At 44.3% G+C, this 15,556-nt stretch overlaps 1 protein-coding gene across 1 annotated transcript; it reads left to right on the forward strand.

The window, feature by feature from the left end:
- Window positions 1–3,993: 3,993 nt before the first annotated feature.
- Window positions 3,994–14,618, forward strand: LOC142899682 (uncharacterized). Its single transcript, XM_076043395.1, has 6 exons — window positions 3,994–4,313; window positions 5,090–5,270; window positions 5,421–6,307; window positions 11,849–11,919; window positions 12,604–12,824; window positions 13,596–14,618. Exons 1-6 carry the CDS (start codon window positions 4,063–4,065, stop codon window positions 14,427–14,429), a joined length of 2,445 nt encoding a protein of 814 aa, XP_075899510.1. The 5' UTR covers window positions 3,994–4,062; the 3' UTR covers window positions 14,430–14,618.
- Window positions 14,619–15,556: the final 938 nt, after the last annotated feature.

Here is a 15,556-nt window from a genome sequence, read left to right on the forward strand (position 1 = left end):
GATTCTTTCATTTATTGTTGCCCCAGCTAAGGTTGTTCAGTTGTGTTGTCAACCGAGCAGGGGGCAGGGGCAGTGATCCAGTGGAGGACCTTGGCCTGTTTGCTGTGTCACGGGCCAAATGCTTATTATGACTGGAGCAATGGTCCATTGTTTGCTTCTGAATGAGCTCCCTCTGTCTTAATCTGGCCTTAGAGTGCAGATCTGCTCAAGGTCTTTTACAGCAATGTGCACTCGACCCAAAAGTACAAGCAACCTGTTTTGTAAACACCCAACTTTCGTGTCATGCTGCATAGGGCGGAAGAAGAAGAAAAAAAAGCCGGAGGTCATTAGTCAGGAGACCTGGGAGTTTGCTGAGCTTGCAGGAATGAATAGGAGGATATTTTTGGTTTTCCAAAGAAATCCAAAACATTTCAAGTATTGTTGCTTTACATGCTAACATTGCTCAATGGCTGAGATTCCAAGTCCAATAGAAAGCTATTGCAAGATTTTAAAGCATTGTGGCAGCGGGCTCACTTTCATTCACTTTCATTTATCTATTCATGTATTTATTTATTTATTTTAAACTCAGGCAATTTCCTGAAGTTTTCAATGGTCTCTTTTGTGAATTCAATTGTGAATGTGAATTAAATACAGCAGTTCAGGGAAACATTCTTGCTGGTTTTTGGCTTCATGCAGGATCTTGCTCAAAGCCAATTAGAAGGCAAAATTGCATCAGATTCACTGCTAAAGCAAACAAACAAGATAGAATTCACTTGAAAAGCTGTCACTAAAATGTTTTAAGGGAATTTAGAAGTCAACTTTTATTGACCTTTTTCCCCCCTTGCTCAAAGCATTGAGTGGAGCCATGAAACAAAGTGTTGGGGTTGTTGAACGGCACACAGAAGTTGTAAAGCCATCAGCTATTGTGTCTCTGGAATGTTCCATTTTTGCCGCCTGGAGCATTATAGAAGACATAAGTCCAAATTGTTTAACTATCCTTCACAGAGTCGTACACAGTCAGAGATTCATGGCAGGACTTTGGAATGTTCTGGCATTCTGGCAACCCCCCACACCCACCTCCCTTCCTAGCAGTGGTTCATGTTAAGAATGTGGTAAAATATTATAACACAGGCGGCTGTTTGATGTCTCCTTTAAAGGAGCAATCCGGGGTTTAAGAAGACTCCGGAAAGAGGAGAGGGGGGAAAAATGGCCTCTTGCTCAGGTTGATGTGAGAACTGTCCTGGCCTGACCTCTGCTGGCTGTCGGGTGAAACTACAGGCGAGGAAACCGCTGACTTGAGAGCTCTCTCCCACGTGCGGAGCGACAGGAGCTGCGCCTATTTATAGACCTCCAAGTTTAAAATGGGGAGCGAGCTTAAGTCTCATAGAAAACAATCTGAGACGGTTTTCTCTCTTTTTTTTTTATCAGCTCCGGCGACATAAACACGATGATTGATCCTCCAATCTGTGGCATTTGTGACACTTGTTTTGCATGCTTCTTCATGTTTTTCCTTTGAAGCAATCGAAACCATAACAACATTTTTTTTCTTTTTCTTTTTAAGCCTCATCGTCCTCTTACTGGCGGATTACTGGCGTGGCACGTTTTTGTTTGTTCAATAGTGTCTAGTTTAATGTAAAAGCTCTCTATTTTTATAAGCCATCAAAAAGGAAGTGTAATATTAGGGAAGTGTGATTTTTGAAACTCCCAAAGCACTTTGGGGCACATTAATTTACACTTTTCACATTGCACTGTAGTACCTGAGATTGGGTGATGTTCAAAAACACCTAAATGTTAAACTTAACCATGAAATCAGAGGTGAAGCCGAGACCTGTCTGGCTTCTGTAAGAAATACATTGGTTCACTTGTTTTGTTTAATTTTGTTTATATTTCATTAACCCCGTCGCACCCCCGCCTCTCACCTCCTCTTCCCCGTCCTCGCACCCTGCACTTGTTCTCAGCGTCTCTCAGGATTTTGGTTTTGCGTTTGGGGACGCGGTGACGCAGTCAACGTTACAAAAACAGTTGCACACATGTGAGGGGCCGAGCTTCTTCCCCTTCCCTTCCTCTGTTGTCTTCTGTTCTGCCAAAGTCAACAGCAGCAGCAGCAGATCACATCAGAGGAGCATTAACGCTGCCCCGAGAGCCGCGTGTCTGCCTGCCTGCCTGCCGTTCAAGGTGTGTGACCAAGGTCTGCTGTGCACGGCTGAAGGAGGGAGGAAAGACGCTGGCTGCTGTTTCTGTGCATCAGTCGGCAGTTCACAGCGAGGCGTGAAGCTGCTGGAGCATGTGGTCGTCAAAGGTTACCACCGGTTCTGACCCGTCCTCCTCACACTGACCAGAGACGAGGTAATGGCATTTTTAAAATTATTTTCAGAGAAACCTTTTTTTGTATTATTATACTTTTTCACGCCTACTTTTGTCTTTCCAAAACTGTTTTGCAGAGGACAAAGTTGTTTTTTTTTTAAGGGTGTTGTTATTAAAGTCAGTCTGTTTTGGTGGTCGGGCGTGGGGGCGTCAATTTTTTTTTTCCATTTCTTTTTTAAAGTCAAACAGCTTTGCCATCATTTCATGTGTTAAACTGTTGAACTGTGCATTTGCATTTTTTTTTATGTAATATTGCTCACTCAATGGTGAGAACAACCCAAGCGACCTTTTCATCATTAAAAGTAGCCTCATAAAGTTGCCTGAACAGCACTTCCTCAAACTGAACAGCGAGCGCACGCTGCCGCACGCACGCTAAAGGTACGCTGAACCGTACAGTCAAAGTGAAAACAAACAAGCACACAAACAACAACAAAAAAAAAACGGTTCTCTCCATCTTTGCATCCTCCAAAGAGCAGCGGCGGAAGGGTGGGGCAGGGTGGCCCCCCAGAGGTGGCAGTAGCAGGAGGAGGGTGGTGCTGCTGCTGCAGCGATAGGAAAAAAGCTACCATTTTTTTACTCGCTGCTACTGCTTTTCTTTTTTTCTTTCACAACCTTCCTGTCGCAGTCTCTGTCAACAGGAGGCCCATCTATCACTTATCACTCTCAAACTATTAGGCACCTCGTACGTTTTTTCAGCGTGCAATCCAGCAACTAGCTGCATGATGCAGGATGCTGCACATGATGTTTTGTTTTGTTTTTAAGTTATTGTTTCAGTTCTATTTTCATTATTATTATCATTTTCTCATTATTTCATTGTTATGTTAAACCTCAATTGATTCCATCAATTATCCAATGGAATCAGTTACTTTTTTAATGACAGTTTTTCAATCTTTATACTTTTATGCATTAGGAATTATTATTATTATTATCATCATCATCATCATCATCATCATCATTATTATTATTATTATTATTATTATTATTATTATTATTATTATTAGCTTGCTGGATGCTAGTTTATTCATGATTCAAGTGTGTAAATTTAACTTAGCATAAGATTTAGTGTAGGAACATGAAGTGTATGTAAACTTCTGACCACAACTGTACCTAACCAGTCAGATCAAAGAGGGCAAGCAGAATGGAGTCGCTTTGATGATGGGCTGGATCCTAAAGACTTAAAGTGGGGGAACAGAATGTCCAAATTATGTCCCATGTTTTCCATGCATTATGGATATTGCTAGTGCAATAAGCACACACACAAGACCTATTGTTGGCCACGCCCAGTGTCGGTTTTTCATAGACGACATAGACCGTCGCCAAGGGTGGCATCATGGGAAGAGGGTAGCATCATAGGCAATTTTTCTCCCCTCCCACGCACCCATGCTGACCCAACGTCATTCCAGGGCGTTTTTGGGATTGCATGGAAACCGAAAGACACGGCATTATTGCCTTCGACTTGAGCGCTGTGCAGCTCTGTTTGTCTTTGGAAACGCTTGCCTACTTAGACCGGCTTCTTTTTGAACTCACGGTTGTGGGGATGTGCTGGAGCCTATGTATTAAAATTTCTGTTGTTAAGCAATAAATCATATTTTTTTTCAGTTTTACTTTTGCTTTCTTCCTTTAACAACTAAAACAACCTAGGCTTATCTACACACAACAAAAACAGCAATAATTAAAGTAAAAGAACTGGTAATTCACTGTTTTACTGTTTGACCTTAAATGTACATTGTTTGCTCAATAAAGTTTTTTTTCCCCTACTTGCAGTTGTCTGAGTGGATTCAAATGACTCTGCCTGCATCGGAGGGATGGGGGGTAAACTCCTCTTCCTCCATCTCACCGTCTTGCCACGCCAACATGAGCCACTGGGAAGAGCAGATGGATAAGATGTACACCTACTTCTACCTGCTGCTCTTCATCCCGGGGCTGCTGCTGAACACCACGGCGCTCTGGGTCCTCTGCAGGCACACTCGGTAAAAAAAAAAAAAAAAAAAACACACTCCCGGCACACCCAATCCTCACCATCCCCCCTCGCCAAGTCTTGTGGAAGTGAGTCACAAGATTTAAATGATTGAATTCTAAGTCTACCCACTCTGCACCCCTTCAAAAGCTCGTTACAGCAGCAGAACAGTCAGGTTTCAGTAGTGGGAGGCTTGACGAGCTGATGGCAGGCAGGTGTGTTGGCTGCTGATAACGAGGAGACCAGGAACAGGTGCACCGGGGTGCTGAGCAGTAAGGAGCAGAGTCTCCGCCCACAGACACGGCTACACAAAGTGCTGACGGGACAAAAACTCACAAAAACACAAGTATAAATCCACCCCCATCCTCCACCCCGCCACACACACCCACACACACGCGTGCGTTTTGTGGGTTTCAATCATGCCTTTCATTGAAGCTGATCTGTGTAACGTTTTGTTTCGTTTTGGTGCATGCAACACTCAATATTTTGAGACATTTTTTCACAATGTATTGAAAAGAACAAGGCCGTGAACCAGACTAGCGTGAAAAAGCATGTGGGTATTGAGAAATATTTGCATCTGTTCTCAGATAGACCTTCTAATCTCAGGCATCTCCATATTTAGCCCTGAACACTGAACACACCCTTCAGCTGTGCAGGAATTGGAAACTGCAACTAAAACTGAAGTCAAGGTGCCAAAGTGTTGGGGCGAGAGGTGAAGTGGGAATCACACCTTACTTTTTTTTTTTTATTATTATCATTATTATTATTATTGTTATTATTTCTCCACAGCAAGAAGACCAAGACAGTGATCTTCATGATCAACCTGGCGGTGGCCGACCTGGCCCACATCCTGTCCCTGCCCCTCCGGATCTACTACTACTTCACGCACACGTGGCCCTTCGGGCAAGGGATCTGCCTCTTCTGCTTTTACCTCAAGTACCTCAACATGTACGCTGCCATCGCCTTCCTGGTGAGCTCCCTGCTCTCGAAAGCAGAACTCGATCCGACCGCTCTGTGCCAGATCCACAGACGCAACTCTCCTTCTCGGCTTCGCTTTTCATATCCACTTCCTGGTTCTCACGTCGCCCTCTGTCTGTTTTTTTTCTTCCCCCACGACCAGGTGTGTATCAGTGCACAGAGGTGCGTCTTCCTCCTCCACCCGTTCTACGCCAAGCGGTGGAGGCGGCGCTACGAGGTCTTGATCAGCCTGGCCGTGTGGGCGGTGGTCGGTCTGGGCTGCTCGCCTTTCATCCTCATGCGCACCAGCAGCAGCAATAACTCCAGCCTCAGCCTGCTCACTAATGTGAAGCCCGTGGCTGCCGCCGCCGCCGCCCCATCGGGCTGCTTCAAGGACCTGCCGATGCGCCGCCTGTCCGTCGGGCTGGCCGTCACCATGATGGCTCTGGCCGAACTGGTCGGCTTCGTCATCCCGCTGGTGTGCATCAGCTACAGCTCCATCCGCATCACCCACTCCCTCCGCCAAGGTCTGGCAAAGGACCAGCAGCAACAGCAGCAGCAGCAGCAGCAGCAGCAGCAGGCCTCCAGCATCTTCAGCTCCTCCTCCGCCCGCTGCCGCCTGCAGTCGGTCTCCTCCAGCGGCGGGAAGCCGGAGGGGTGTGGCGAGCGGCTGAGCGAGATGGAGAAGCGCCGCGCCCTGCGGATGGTGCTGGGCTGCTTCATCCTCTTCGTGGTCTGCTTCGTGCCCTACCACGTCAACTTCCTGCTCTACCTGATGGTGTCGCAGGGCGTGGTGTCGCACTGCGGCGTGGTGGCCAGCGTGCGCCGCTTCCACCCGGTGTCACTGTGCCTGGCCAGCCTGAGCTGCTGCCTCAACCCGCTGCTCTACTACTTCCTGACGGTGGAGTTCAGGCAGCACCTGTCCCGCCGGGTCTCCTCTATCACCTCCTCGCTGCTCTCCTCGCCCGTCAGCTCCAACAGCCGCCGCCTGGCGCCGCAAAGGCTGATGAGCATGGAGAGCAGCTGCTCTGACAGGGAGGAGCACCATTAGCAGTTATGTGATTGGTTATGTAGGGGAGGAAATATCTCGACACAAATAATAATATCTCCCCAATACGTATTCTGTCGTTCCGGTGTTAAAATGAAGATTTCAAAGTAAAGTACATAATAATTAATTTAATCTGACTCCATTTGAAAAGTGACTCTACTTTTATACATCGATTGAAAGGAATATTTAACTAATAATTAAGAATATAGACTCTATAATAATTAAGTTCTAGCGATCTGACATTAGTCTTCAGTTCAGGGATGGCTTAAATAAATTAAGGAAACTATTCAGTTTGTTTATTAAACATGAAAGAATAGCCTTGATGTCTGGGTTGGAGTATTCAGAGGTTCTAGAACATGATACCCAATCTTACCTGTCCAACTCAGAGGTTAAGAGTGCAAGCATTACTCGGATAAATTTACCATACGACTGAAGACTAAATCAATATCTGATGTCAGATTATTCTCCACATAGAACAAAAGTCTCAACAAGTCGATATTGAAGGGAAATAGATGACATACCAGTCCAGAGTGAAAATGCAGCAAAACTGTAACAGACCGGTTGTGTAGAAATGGTAGTAAGCAGATCAAGAAGAAGAAGAAGAAGAAGAGTAACAAGGACAAAAAAGAAGCTTGAGGAGAAGTTGGAGGAGAAACAGAAGAAAAAGAGAAAAAGACCGAAGAAGAAAAAGAAGCCGGAGAAGAAAACAGAAAAAAGCCACAAGGTTCTTGCTTTTTCCCTTAAATATCCTCCCAGACCAGAGACTCCTCTTAATTGCATATTCAAAGGATTCAATCTGATGCTCTTTTACTCGGGAACCTATTGGCCATCAGGAGTTATTTTAGTGATAGATCACCAAGACCTTCGTACTTCTCGCACTGAGACTCATTTCAACATTTCAAAGGGAAGTTAGGTAAACAAAAGACAGAGACAGTCCCCAAATGCATCTGGGAAAAACTTCAATTGTTAAGAGAAAACATTTCAGGATGTGGATTTGACTTTCTTACAGTTAAAAAAAAAACAAAAAAAACTGATGAATGAGAATGTCATGGAGCCGCGAAATAACCAGAAAGAAAAATCAGATGAAAAATGTAACAAAATCAGTACGGCTGAGGTAAAAACCACGAAAGCTTCAAGTATGTTGAAGTGTGATGTGTGAAGAGCTAAAATCCTCACAGACAAGGTAAAAATGGTTCTAATCATACCTGCTGGGTGCGTTTATCAGGAGGTTTAACCACCTGTGAAGCCTTCTGAGTGGCAAGTCGGAGAAAAAAAAAGATCATTTGACAGCCTTTGACATTAAAAAATACACAATACCGCAATGTATTGTGTGCTTTTGCTGACTGACAGGGGCAGGAAAGGATGAGTCACGCTGCACTCGTTTCATATAAGGAACTGACCAGAGGGAAATTCAGAGTTTTATTCTAGTGTAACAGTACAACCAGACCCTCGTGATGAGGGTTTATTGGGCTGCGGACTCGGGGGCCCTGTTGTGTGTACGATACCTGCTGATAGTCTTATTAACAGGATGGATCAATCATTAGGGATTTTTTCTGAAATGTCAAATTGTCACAAGATGTCACAAGAACGTGTAAATAAATAAAGCAAACCTGTATTTTACATGACTCTGTTTGTGTGATATATTTTGAGCCCTCCGCTCTTTGACACGTAGCCAAAACAAAAACAGATGCCGGCTCTCTGGGGGTTTTTTTTGGGCCGCCACAACACTTCCTCTCGTTGATGCAAAGTGGAGAAGACAGTTGGCAGCGGTTTAGAGAACCTGCAACTGCCAGACTCTGAGGTGCATAGGCTTTTTTTTTCTTTTTTTCTCCTTCACCCAACGGTTGGTTTGCACCCCACCTCCTTCTCTTATCGTAGCTGCTCATCTCGACACGGAGGCTACTGAGCTCAACTTTTGACCGCTTCTTATCTTGCCGCTGCCTCACGAGGCAGAACTGAAACCGTCGCGCCCTGACACATGCACAGAACCAAGGGGTAGTTATTACAAACCAGCGCCAGGCACATTCCTGTTCCCGCGCTTTGTATTCACACTTATTATCATTCCCGCCCTTTTTTTCTCAATGACTGGGGTACAAAGAGCAGGCAGATGATGCCTGCTGTGGAGAAAAGCTCCAAATGACAAAAATCCTGATGTCAAGAATGCCTGCAAACAGCCAAACTACCCCCCCTTCCTCTCACACGTGCATGCACGCACACACACACCCCCACATACGCACAGGAAGAAGCCCTACTTATGCTAAAAACACCCTTCCGCGCTGCCAAGACCTGTTTAGGAGAACTGAGACGCACAGAAAACACTGCGCGGCAAACAAAACAGGAAATGGAAGACAAGACAGTGAGAAAAGTGCTTTAGTAACAGATTGACAGTGGCGAGAGAGAATGAGAGAGAAGGGGGGGGGGGGCAGTAGAAGAAAGAAAGGGTGATGTTTGTCGGCCCACTTTTCACCCGACAGCTCTTAAATGTGAATCGACTCCAAGGTGAGAAACAATCTCCAGTCTTATCGGCCTTTCAAGGTTTTTTTTTGTGGTTGTTGTGGGGGGGGGGTATTGTTGAGTATTGTTCGCTAAAGTTTGTTACAGTTGTGTGCTTGTGCCGTAAAGTGGTGACTCCTGATGGTGGTGGTGGTGGTGGGTGGGGGTCTCACATGCTTCTTCAGTGTGAGGAATGCCTGCTATGGCGAGGGTGACGGTTGTGTGAGTGTGTGTGTGTGTGTGTGTGTGTGTGAGTGTGTGAATTAATCGCTGTCACAGTCGATTTTTGTTTGTTACAATTTGTTATAAATGCCCCACATGTCGGGACCGAGATGGATGCTGAAAAGTTGACATACGGCAACAAACAAACCCCCAAGAGAGAGGAATTACAGTCAATGTAACTACTCATTTTCATTTATGAAGGCGGAAGGGTGTCAATCTGAAACTCGGGTCTAACTAAACCCAGCCGTCCTCAGATCAGAGTCGATGTGAAGTGACTGTGATGCTATTTGAGAACAAAATTGGACAATGTGCAGTGTGTAACAGAGTCAGTCGGGTCACGCTGTACTTCTACAGCTCAGTGTGTCAATTGAGAAGAAGACGGAAAAAGCAGTGTGTCAGCGGTCAGGTCCTCAACAACGGAGCAGCGACGCAAAAGTCTTGTGCTTTTACTTTCGAAAATGTTCTGCTTCGGCTCCTTCAACTCACTCAGTTGCATTGCAGGGTGACTGAGTAAGTTCCAGCCTGCTGCAGCAAACATTGTTATAAACAAGTTATCAACAAGGACAAGAAGCAGGTTTTAACTCAACTGAAGATCATTTTATCTTTCAAGCTAACTTCAACCTCACATTGCCACAGAACGGATGTTAACATTCAGACCAAAAAAAACCCTTCAGTCTCATGAGCATGTGACTATAGTAGGTTTGAGGTCAAAGACAAAATAATGATTGTGTTGGCACTGCCTCTTAAAAAGAGAACGTTTTGCTCTTCTTTTTTTTTTTTTTTGCCTCCGAGCTGTTGGGCTGCTGCCATTTCCCATTTTGATTCGTTGGGACTTTGTACTTTTTGTTGTTGATTTTTCTCTTAGTGAGGAAACTAAAGGGATCTAGTGGTGGTGCTGTGTCAGGATGGCAGCCAATTGAAAATCATCTGATGTCAGTAAAAGGAGGAGGTGGGTTCAAAAAACGCAGGAAAAAAAATGGTGGCAGACTTGATGGGTCGATGGCAGACAGGTGCTTGGTGATAACAAGGAAACCAGGAACAGGTGAACAGGAGCCAAGTCTCCGCCCACACACGAACACACACATATACACACTCATAGCAAGTACTGACAGGACAAACACTTAACAGTCAGGACTGACTGGCACCGTGACAGGTGGGTGGAGGGATTTCAAATGACTGATTAGATTCAGTGTTACAATCCCAATATAGCAAAAGCTTCATGCATAAATAAATGTTGCAGATCATCGACGCTTTCAGGTCGTTTTTCAACCAGGACTCTTTAGACCTGCAGGAAACCCCAGATTGAGCCCGCTGTTTACAGCCTCCCAAGTAAATCCTATTCCGGCCCAGACTGTCGGGCTCTTTGTGACACCACAAAGGGTCCAATTCCGAAGCCGAATGTTTCAGCACGCTTTTGTGGAGTGAGTAACAGAAGTAAAGGATGGACTGAAATAAATTCTTCAGGAGTCAATTGTTTGACTTTTGAAAAAAAAATGGTAAAAATAAATATTGTACAATGGGGAACTTTACAGTTTGACCTCAAGGCCACTGTTTATGCAGTTTGTCTACTTTTCTTTTGGCAAAATCAGTTGGTCTCTCATCAGTCATCACGTTCAGATTTATCATCTAATAAAAGAGGCAAAAATCCTTGCACATCTATAGACACGGCCGGTGCGTCGCAGGGTGACAATAAAGTCCAAACTGACAAAAACAAAATCCCTCACACGTGGCCAACTTGCAATTTTTTTATTGCGACGCTTCGGTCATAGACCTTTCTCTGGCAAATGTTTGTGCCGACACAGGAAGCCATCTTAGAGATGTTTAAATTTTTTCAGATTTATCATCTGAAAAAAGGAACCCGAAGTCGTCTTCAAGGTTAATGACCAAGAGGACAAGAGCCGTTCACCCAAAGTTCTGGGATGATCTACACACCACGTCGAGAAGTGACTGATGGTTGGGTGGATTTCAAAAGCTTTGTGGCAAAATACTACAACATCAACTACTAAAGCCTCACAGTTTTCTCCAACATGTTTCAGAAGTGCCTGTTCACTCCCAAGACATGAGAAAAGTCAGCGAATCAATATAATAGGATAACCTAAAATTGCATCCTTCTGGATATCCACCCTTTGTGATGTCACAAACTAGATGCGGGTTAAGGTTAGGGCTTTGAGACCAACTTGTGTTTTTCTGGAGGGCTATAAACACAGGGCTAAACAATAAGAAATAAGTGACAGTTTTGCTGCAAGAATTCTTGGATAAAAACAAAACAAAAAAAAAAAGAAGTGCGCAATGCAATTGAAGTTGAAAAGTGCATTCTGAAAATGCTGAAGCTCGGGTTAGTGGATCTGAGAGCAGCTCGAAGCTCAACAAACTTTCCCACCTGACTCTCAATTCTCACTCAAACTTTCCATCAACTGTATATGTGTCAAAGACAACACTCTACTGAGGCAATCAACATGACACACATATGAAATAAGACACCGTGCGTGCCTACAGGGCAGAAAGTATGTGTGCCATCACCCGAGGTGGAACAATCACACCCACCACACCACAAAAGAGTGTCAGTAGGTTTCCACCAGCCACGTTCAAAGCTGATCGACCAGCTAACCCCGTTTCGTATTCAGCCACTAATGATTAATATCACTGTTGCGGCAGGAAGTGGAGGATCATCTTCTTTTGAAATCGCTGTGAAGCCAGTTTGTCGTAGGAAGAGGCGGACATGTCTGTCCCACTGCGGCCTCTCGATCACATCCCCGATACCTCGCCATCCAATCAACATCACAGAATGCCTCGGAGGTAGAGGTGCTGTTTCTGACGGGTGTCTGTAGCCCAGTTTTCACGGCTAGCACGAGAGCCGACCGCACTCGGCAGAGCTACAGGAAGCAGTGGCAGAATGATAGTACGACTGCAGCATGGGGGACTTTTTTTTGAGTGTGTTTCTGTGTGAGCTTCTCTTGAAGTATCAATATTTTGTATATATTTATGTACATATACGTGTATATATGTATATATGCAGTATATATATCTATGTATAGATATATACTTATTAATGTATGTATACATGTGTATATGTATACACATATTTATTAATGTGAATATACAGTATATATATATATATATATATATATATATATATATATATACATATATATATATGTATAAATATATGTGTGCATATATGTACTGTACATATATAGACATGTAAATAAAATGTGTAGATATACTGTGTATATTTATTTATATATACACCTATATTCACGTCTATATAACTATACATATTTACACGCACGCGTGTATATACATGTGTATATACACATATTACATAATGTATGTATATATGTAGAGCAGGCAAAAACATGTTTAATTAGAGGGTCATTGACCTTTGGGGTGTATTTCCAGTTTTCTACAGATGACTGCTGGCTGCCATCCCATCATGCAATGAGCAGCAAGACCTGGAGGAAAAACCCTGTGAGGGTTTATCGAACTTGCTGAAGAAGGATGGACAGGGACGCCGTGAGAACTCATGATATGAGCTTCCTTCCTGTTGGTTGACAAGGCAGCTTTGATTTCACAGTCTAATAAACACCGCCCCGCCCAGTCCGGCGGACAATGAATCAAAGCTGCGAGAGCAGAGCCGACCTGCAGATGTACCAGCACTGCCTGTATGCTGTCGTCTACTGTGTCATCCTGGCGCCGGGGCTGCTGGGTAATGTGCTGGCACTGTGGGTGTTCATGGTGTACGTGAGAGAAACCAAGAAGGCCGTGGTGTTTATGATGAACCTGGCTGTGGCCGACCTGCTGCAGGTAAACGCAAACACAAGAAAAACAAGCATACAAAAAACACAAGAGGCATGTCTTTAAATTTATGTTTTTAATACACTATTTACATTTCAATAAACTATTTAAACGTTTAATTTAAATGCACTTGTTTAGTTGGGATGGTGGTGAGATGTTTCAGCGTTGATGAACTGCACAGAAATGAGGAAAGTTCGACCTTGTGTGCACTAAAACAGACAGATTTGGGTGTGTGCCCTTTGTGGCATCACAGAGGGCACAGCTACACCTCCAAGATGGACAACACCCTGCTGCGCTTGGTGTTTGCTACCTTTTGACACTGACTTTTGCATTTGTGCATTTGCACTTGATCCCTTGCAAAAACTGAGGAATATCAAAGTATTAATGTAGTAGGGTGCAAACACAGGGCTAATAAATAACCTGCTTATACAAAAATCTGCAGAATTTGTTTTTCTTTAATTCTATTAATAGTGCAGCTGGGGGCTGTTCTGCTGCTGCTGCTGCTGCAAAAAAAAAATAAAAATAAAAATAAAGGTGGAAAAAACAGGCTTACATTTTAATGACTTTTTAAACTCAAACACTGTTGACATTTTAACAACTCGTTTTTAACAACTTTTAAAAACAAATCCAAAAATGCCTGTGTGTAGCATTCATTCATTTAGTGGATTATTTCACAAACAGACCGGATCAGAAGTGTGAAGACTTGCTGAATCCCTCCACCATCTTTCACTGTCTTCAAGTCCACGACCTGATGCTGCCTCTCGCCCTGTCGCTCCTCAGGTTCTCTCGCTGCCGCTGCGGATCTACTACTACCTGACGGACACTTGGCCCTTCGGCCACCCGCTCTGCATGATCTGCTTCTATCTCAAGTACGTCAACATGTACGCCTCCATCTTCTTCCTGGTGTGCATCAGCGTGCGCCGCTGCGAGCTCATCATGCGCCCGCTGAGGTTCACGTCGTGCCGGCGGAGGGGCGACCTGCTGATCTGCGCCCTGGGCTGGCTGCTGGTCTCCTTCTGCTGCCTGCCCTTCCTCCTGCTGAGGAACACCAGCAGCAACTCTAACTCCCCCGGCTCTCCCTCTCCCTCGGAGTTAACGACCCTCGTCCCCGGACCCCCGCTGGTGTGCTTCGCCGAGCTGCCCATGCGGAACATCAGCCTGCCGGCGGCCGGGGGCCTCCTCCTCACGGCCGAGCTGCTGGGCTTCGTCATCCCGCTGGTGGTGGTGGTGGCCTGCAGCTGCCTGACGGCGGGCAGCCTGCGCGAGAAGACGGGGGTCGGCGGGTTTCCCGACCGCGGGGAGAAGCGGCGGGCGCTGAGGATGGTGCTGAGCTGCGCCGTGGTCTTCCTGCTGTGCTTTGCGCCCTACCACATCACCATGCCGCTGGACTTCATGGTGAAAGCCGGCGTGCTGAGGAGCTGCAGCGCCAGGGCGGCCATCCGGCGGAGCCACCCGGTCACGCTGTGCCTGGCCAGCCTCAACTGCTGCCTGGACCCGCTCATGTACTACTTCACCACCAACGAGTTCTGGAGGCGGCTGAGCAAACCGGAGATACCGGATATCATGACTCTGAGACGCCTGTCGTGCATCAGCGGGGAAGACCTGCAGAACTGAACTGGGCGGAATGAATGAAGAGCGCGGGCCGCCCACAGTGGGACTTTTCATTTATTGGTTGTTGTTGTTTTTTTTTTTGTTTAAGCTATTATCTCATTTGGTGAAAAAGATCGCCTAGAATGCATTCGGAGCAGGAAGGTAAAGTTGTTGCCGCACTGTTTTGAAAGAAAGAAAGAAAGAAAGAAAGAATGCCATTTTGTTTTAGCTAAAGTTAAAGTAAAAACGCCCGTCAGTTAGAACTGATTAAAAAAAAAAAATCCATCACGCTAACCTCTTTAGCAACAGCTTTTTATCAGCCATCATCAATGTTATCAGTTGCTACTGGTCGTAAAACTGAGCTGTGTGGTTAGGGAATAAAAATAAATAAATAAATAAAAATATGCTGACGCATCAAAAACACACAAGTCAGATTTAAGATATAAAGATAAGCCGAGATATGTGAATGAGACTTCAGTGAGAATTTAAAACCAAACTACAAACTAAACTAGGGTAAAGCCAGCCTTTTTTCTTGAGTACTTTAAAAGAATACCATAAAGCTCATATGTGTGTGTGTGTGTGTGTGTGTGTGTGTGTGTGTGTGTGTGTGTGTGTGTATGTATATATATATATATGTATATATATGTACATATATATATATATATATATATATATATATATATATATGTATATATATATATGTATATATATATATATATATATATATATATATATATATATATATATATATGTATATATATATGTATATATATATACATATATATATATATATATGTATATATATATGTATATATATATATATATATGTATATATAAATGTACATTTAAATGCACATTTCTCAGTTTTCAACTCAGGTTAAAGGTGCGCTTTAGCCGCTGCTGTGCAACACCAGATAAATTATTTCCGCCTTTAAAATAGCTTCCCTTTTGAAGTGAAAAGTGAGGCGGCCGGTCGTAGAGGACACAGGTGGTCAGCTTTGGTTTTCCAAACTTAGCACGGCGCTGTAATAAGGAGCCGAGAGTCACAAACATTCAGTAGGTATAGAAACAGGACTTTATTCAGCCTCAAAGTGACGTTTGTTCCAGTAGCTACACACAACATTGTTTGTTCTTTTTAAATCTAAACTTCA

This window comes from Nelusetta ayraudi, unplaced genomic scaffold (genome assembly GCF_046127955.1).
Source record: "Nelusetta ayraudi isolate G7.1 ecotype Tasmania unplaced genomic scaffold, CSIRO-AGI_Nayr_v1 ptg000075l, whole genome shotgun sequence".
NCBI lineage: Eukaryota > Metazoa > Chordata > Actinopteri > Tetraodontiformes > Monacanthidae > Nelusetta > Nelusetta ayraudi.

Excerpts from the sequence above, each read along its gene's own strand:
- LOC142899682 (XM_076043395.1), top strand. The coding sequence starts at position 4,063 with ATGTACATTGTTTGCTCAATAAAGTTTTTTTTCCCCTACTTGCAGTTG. Across the intron at positions 4,314-5,089 it reads GTCCTCTGCAGGCACACTCG|CAAGAAGACCAAGACAGTGA; the intron begins GTAAAAAAAAAA and ends ATTTCTCCACAG. Across the intron at positions 6,308-11,848 it reads GACAGGGAGGAGCACCATTA|CCCAGTTTTCACGGCTAGCA; the intron begins GCAGTTATGTGA and ends GGGTGTCTGTAG.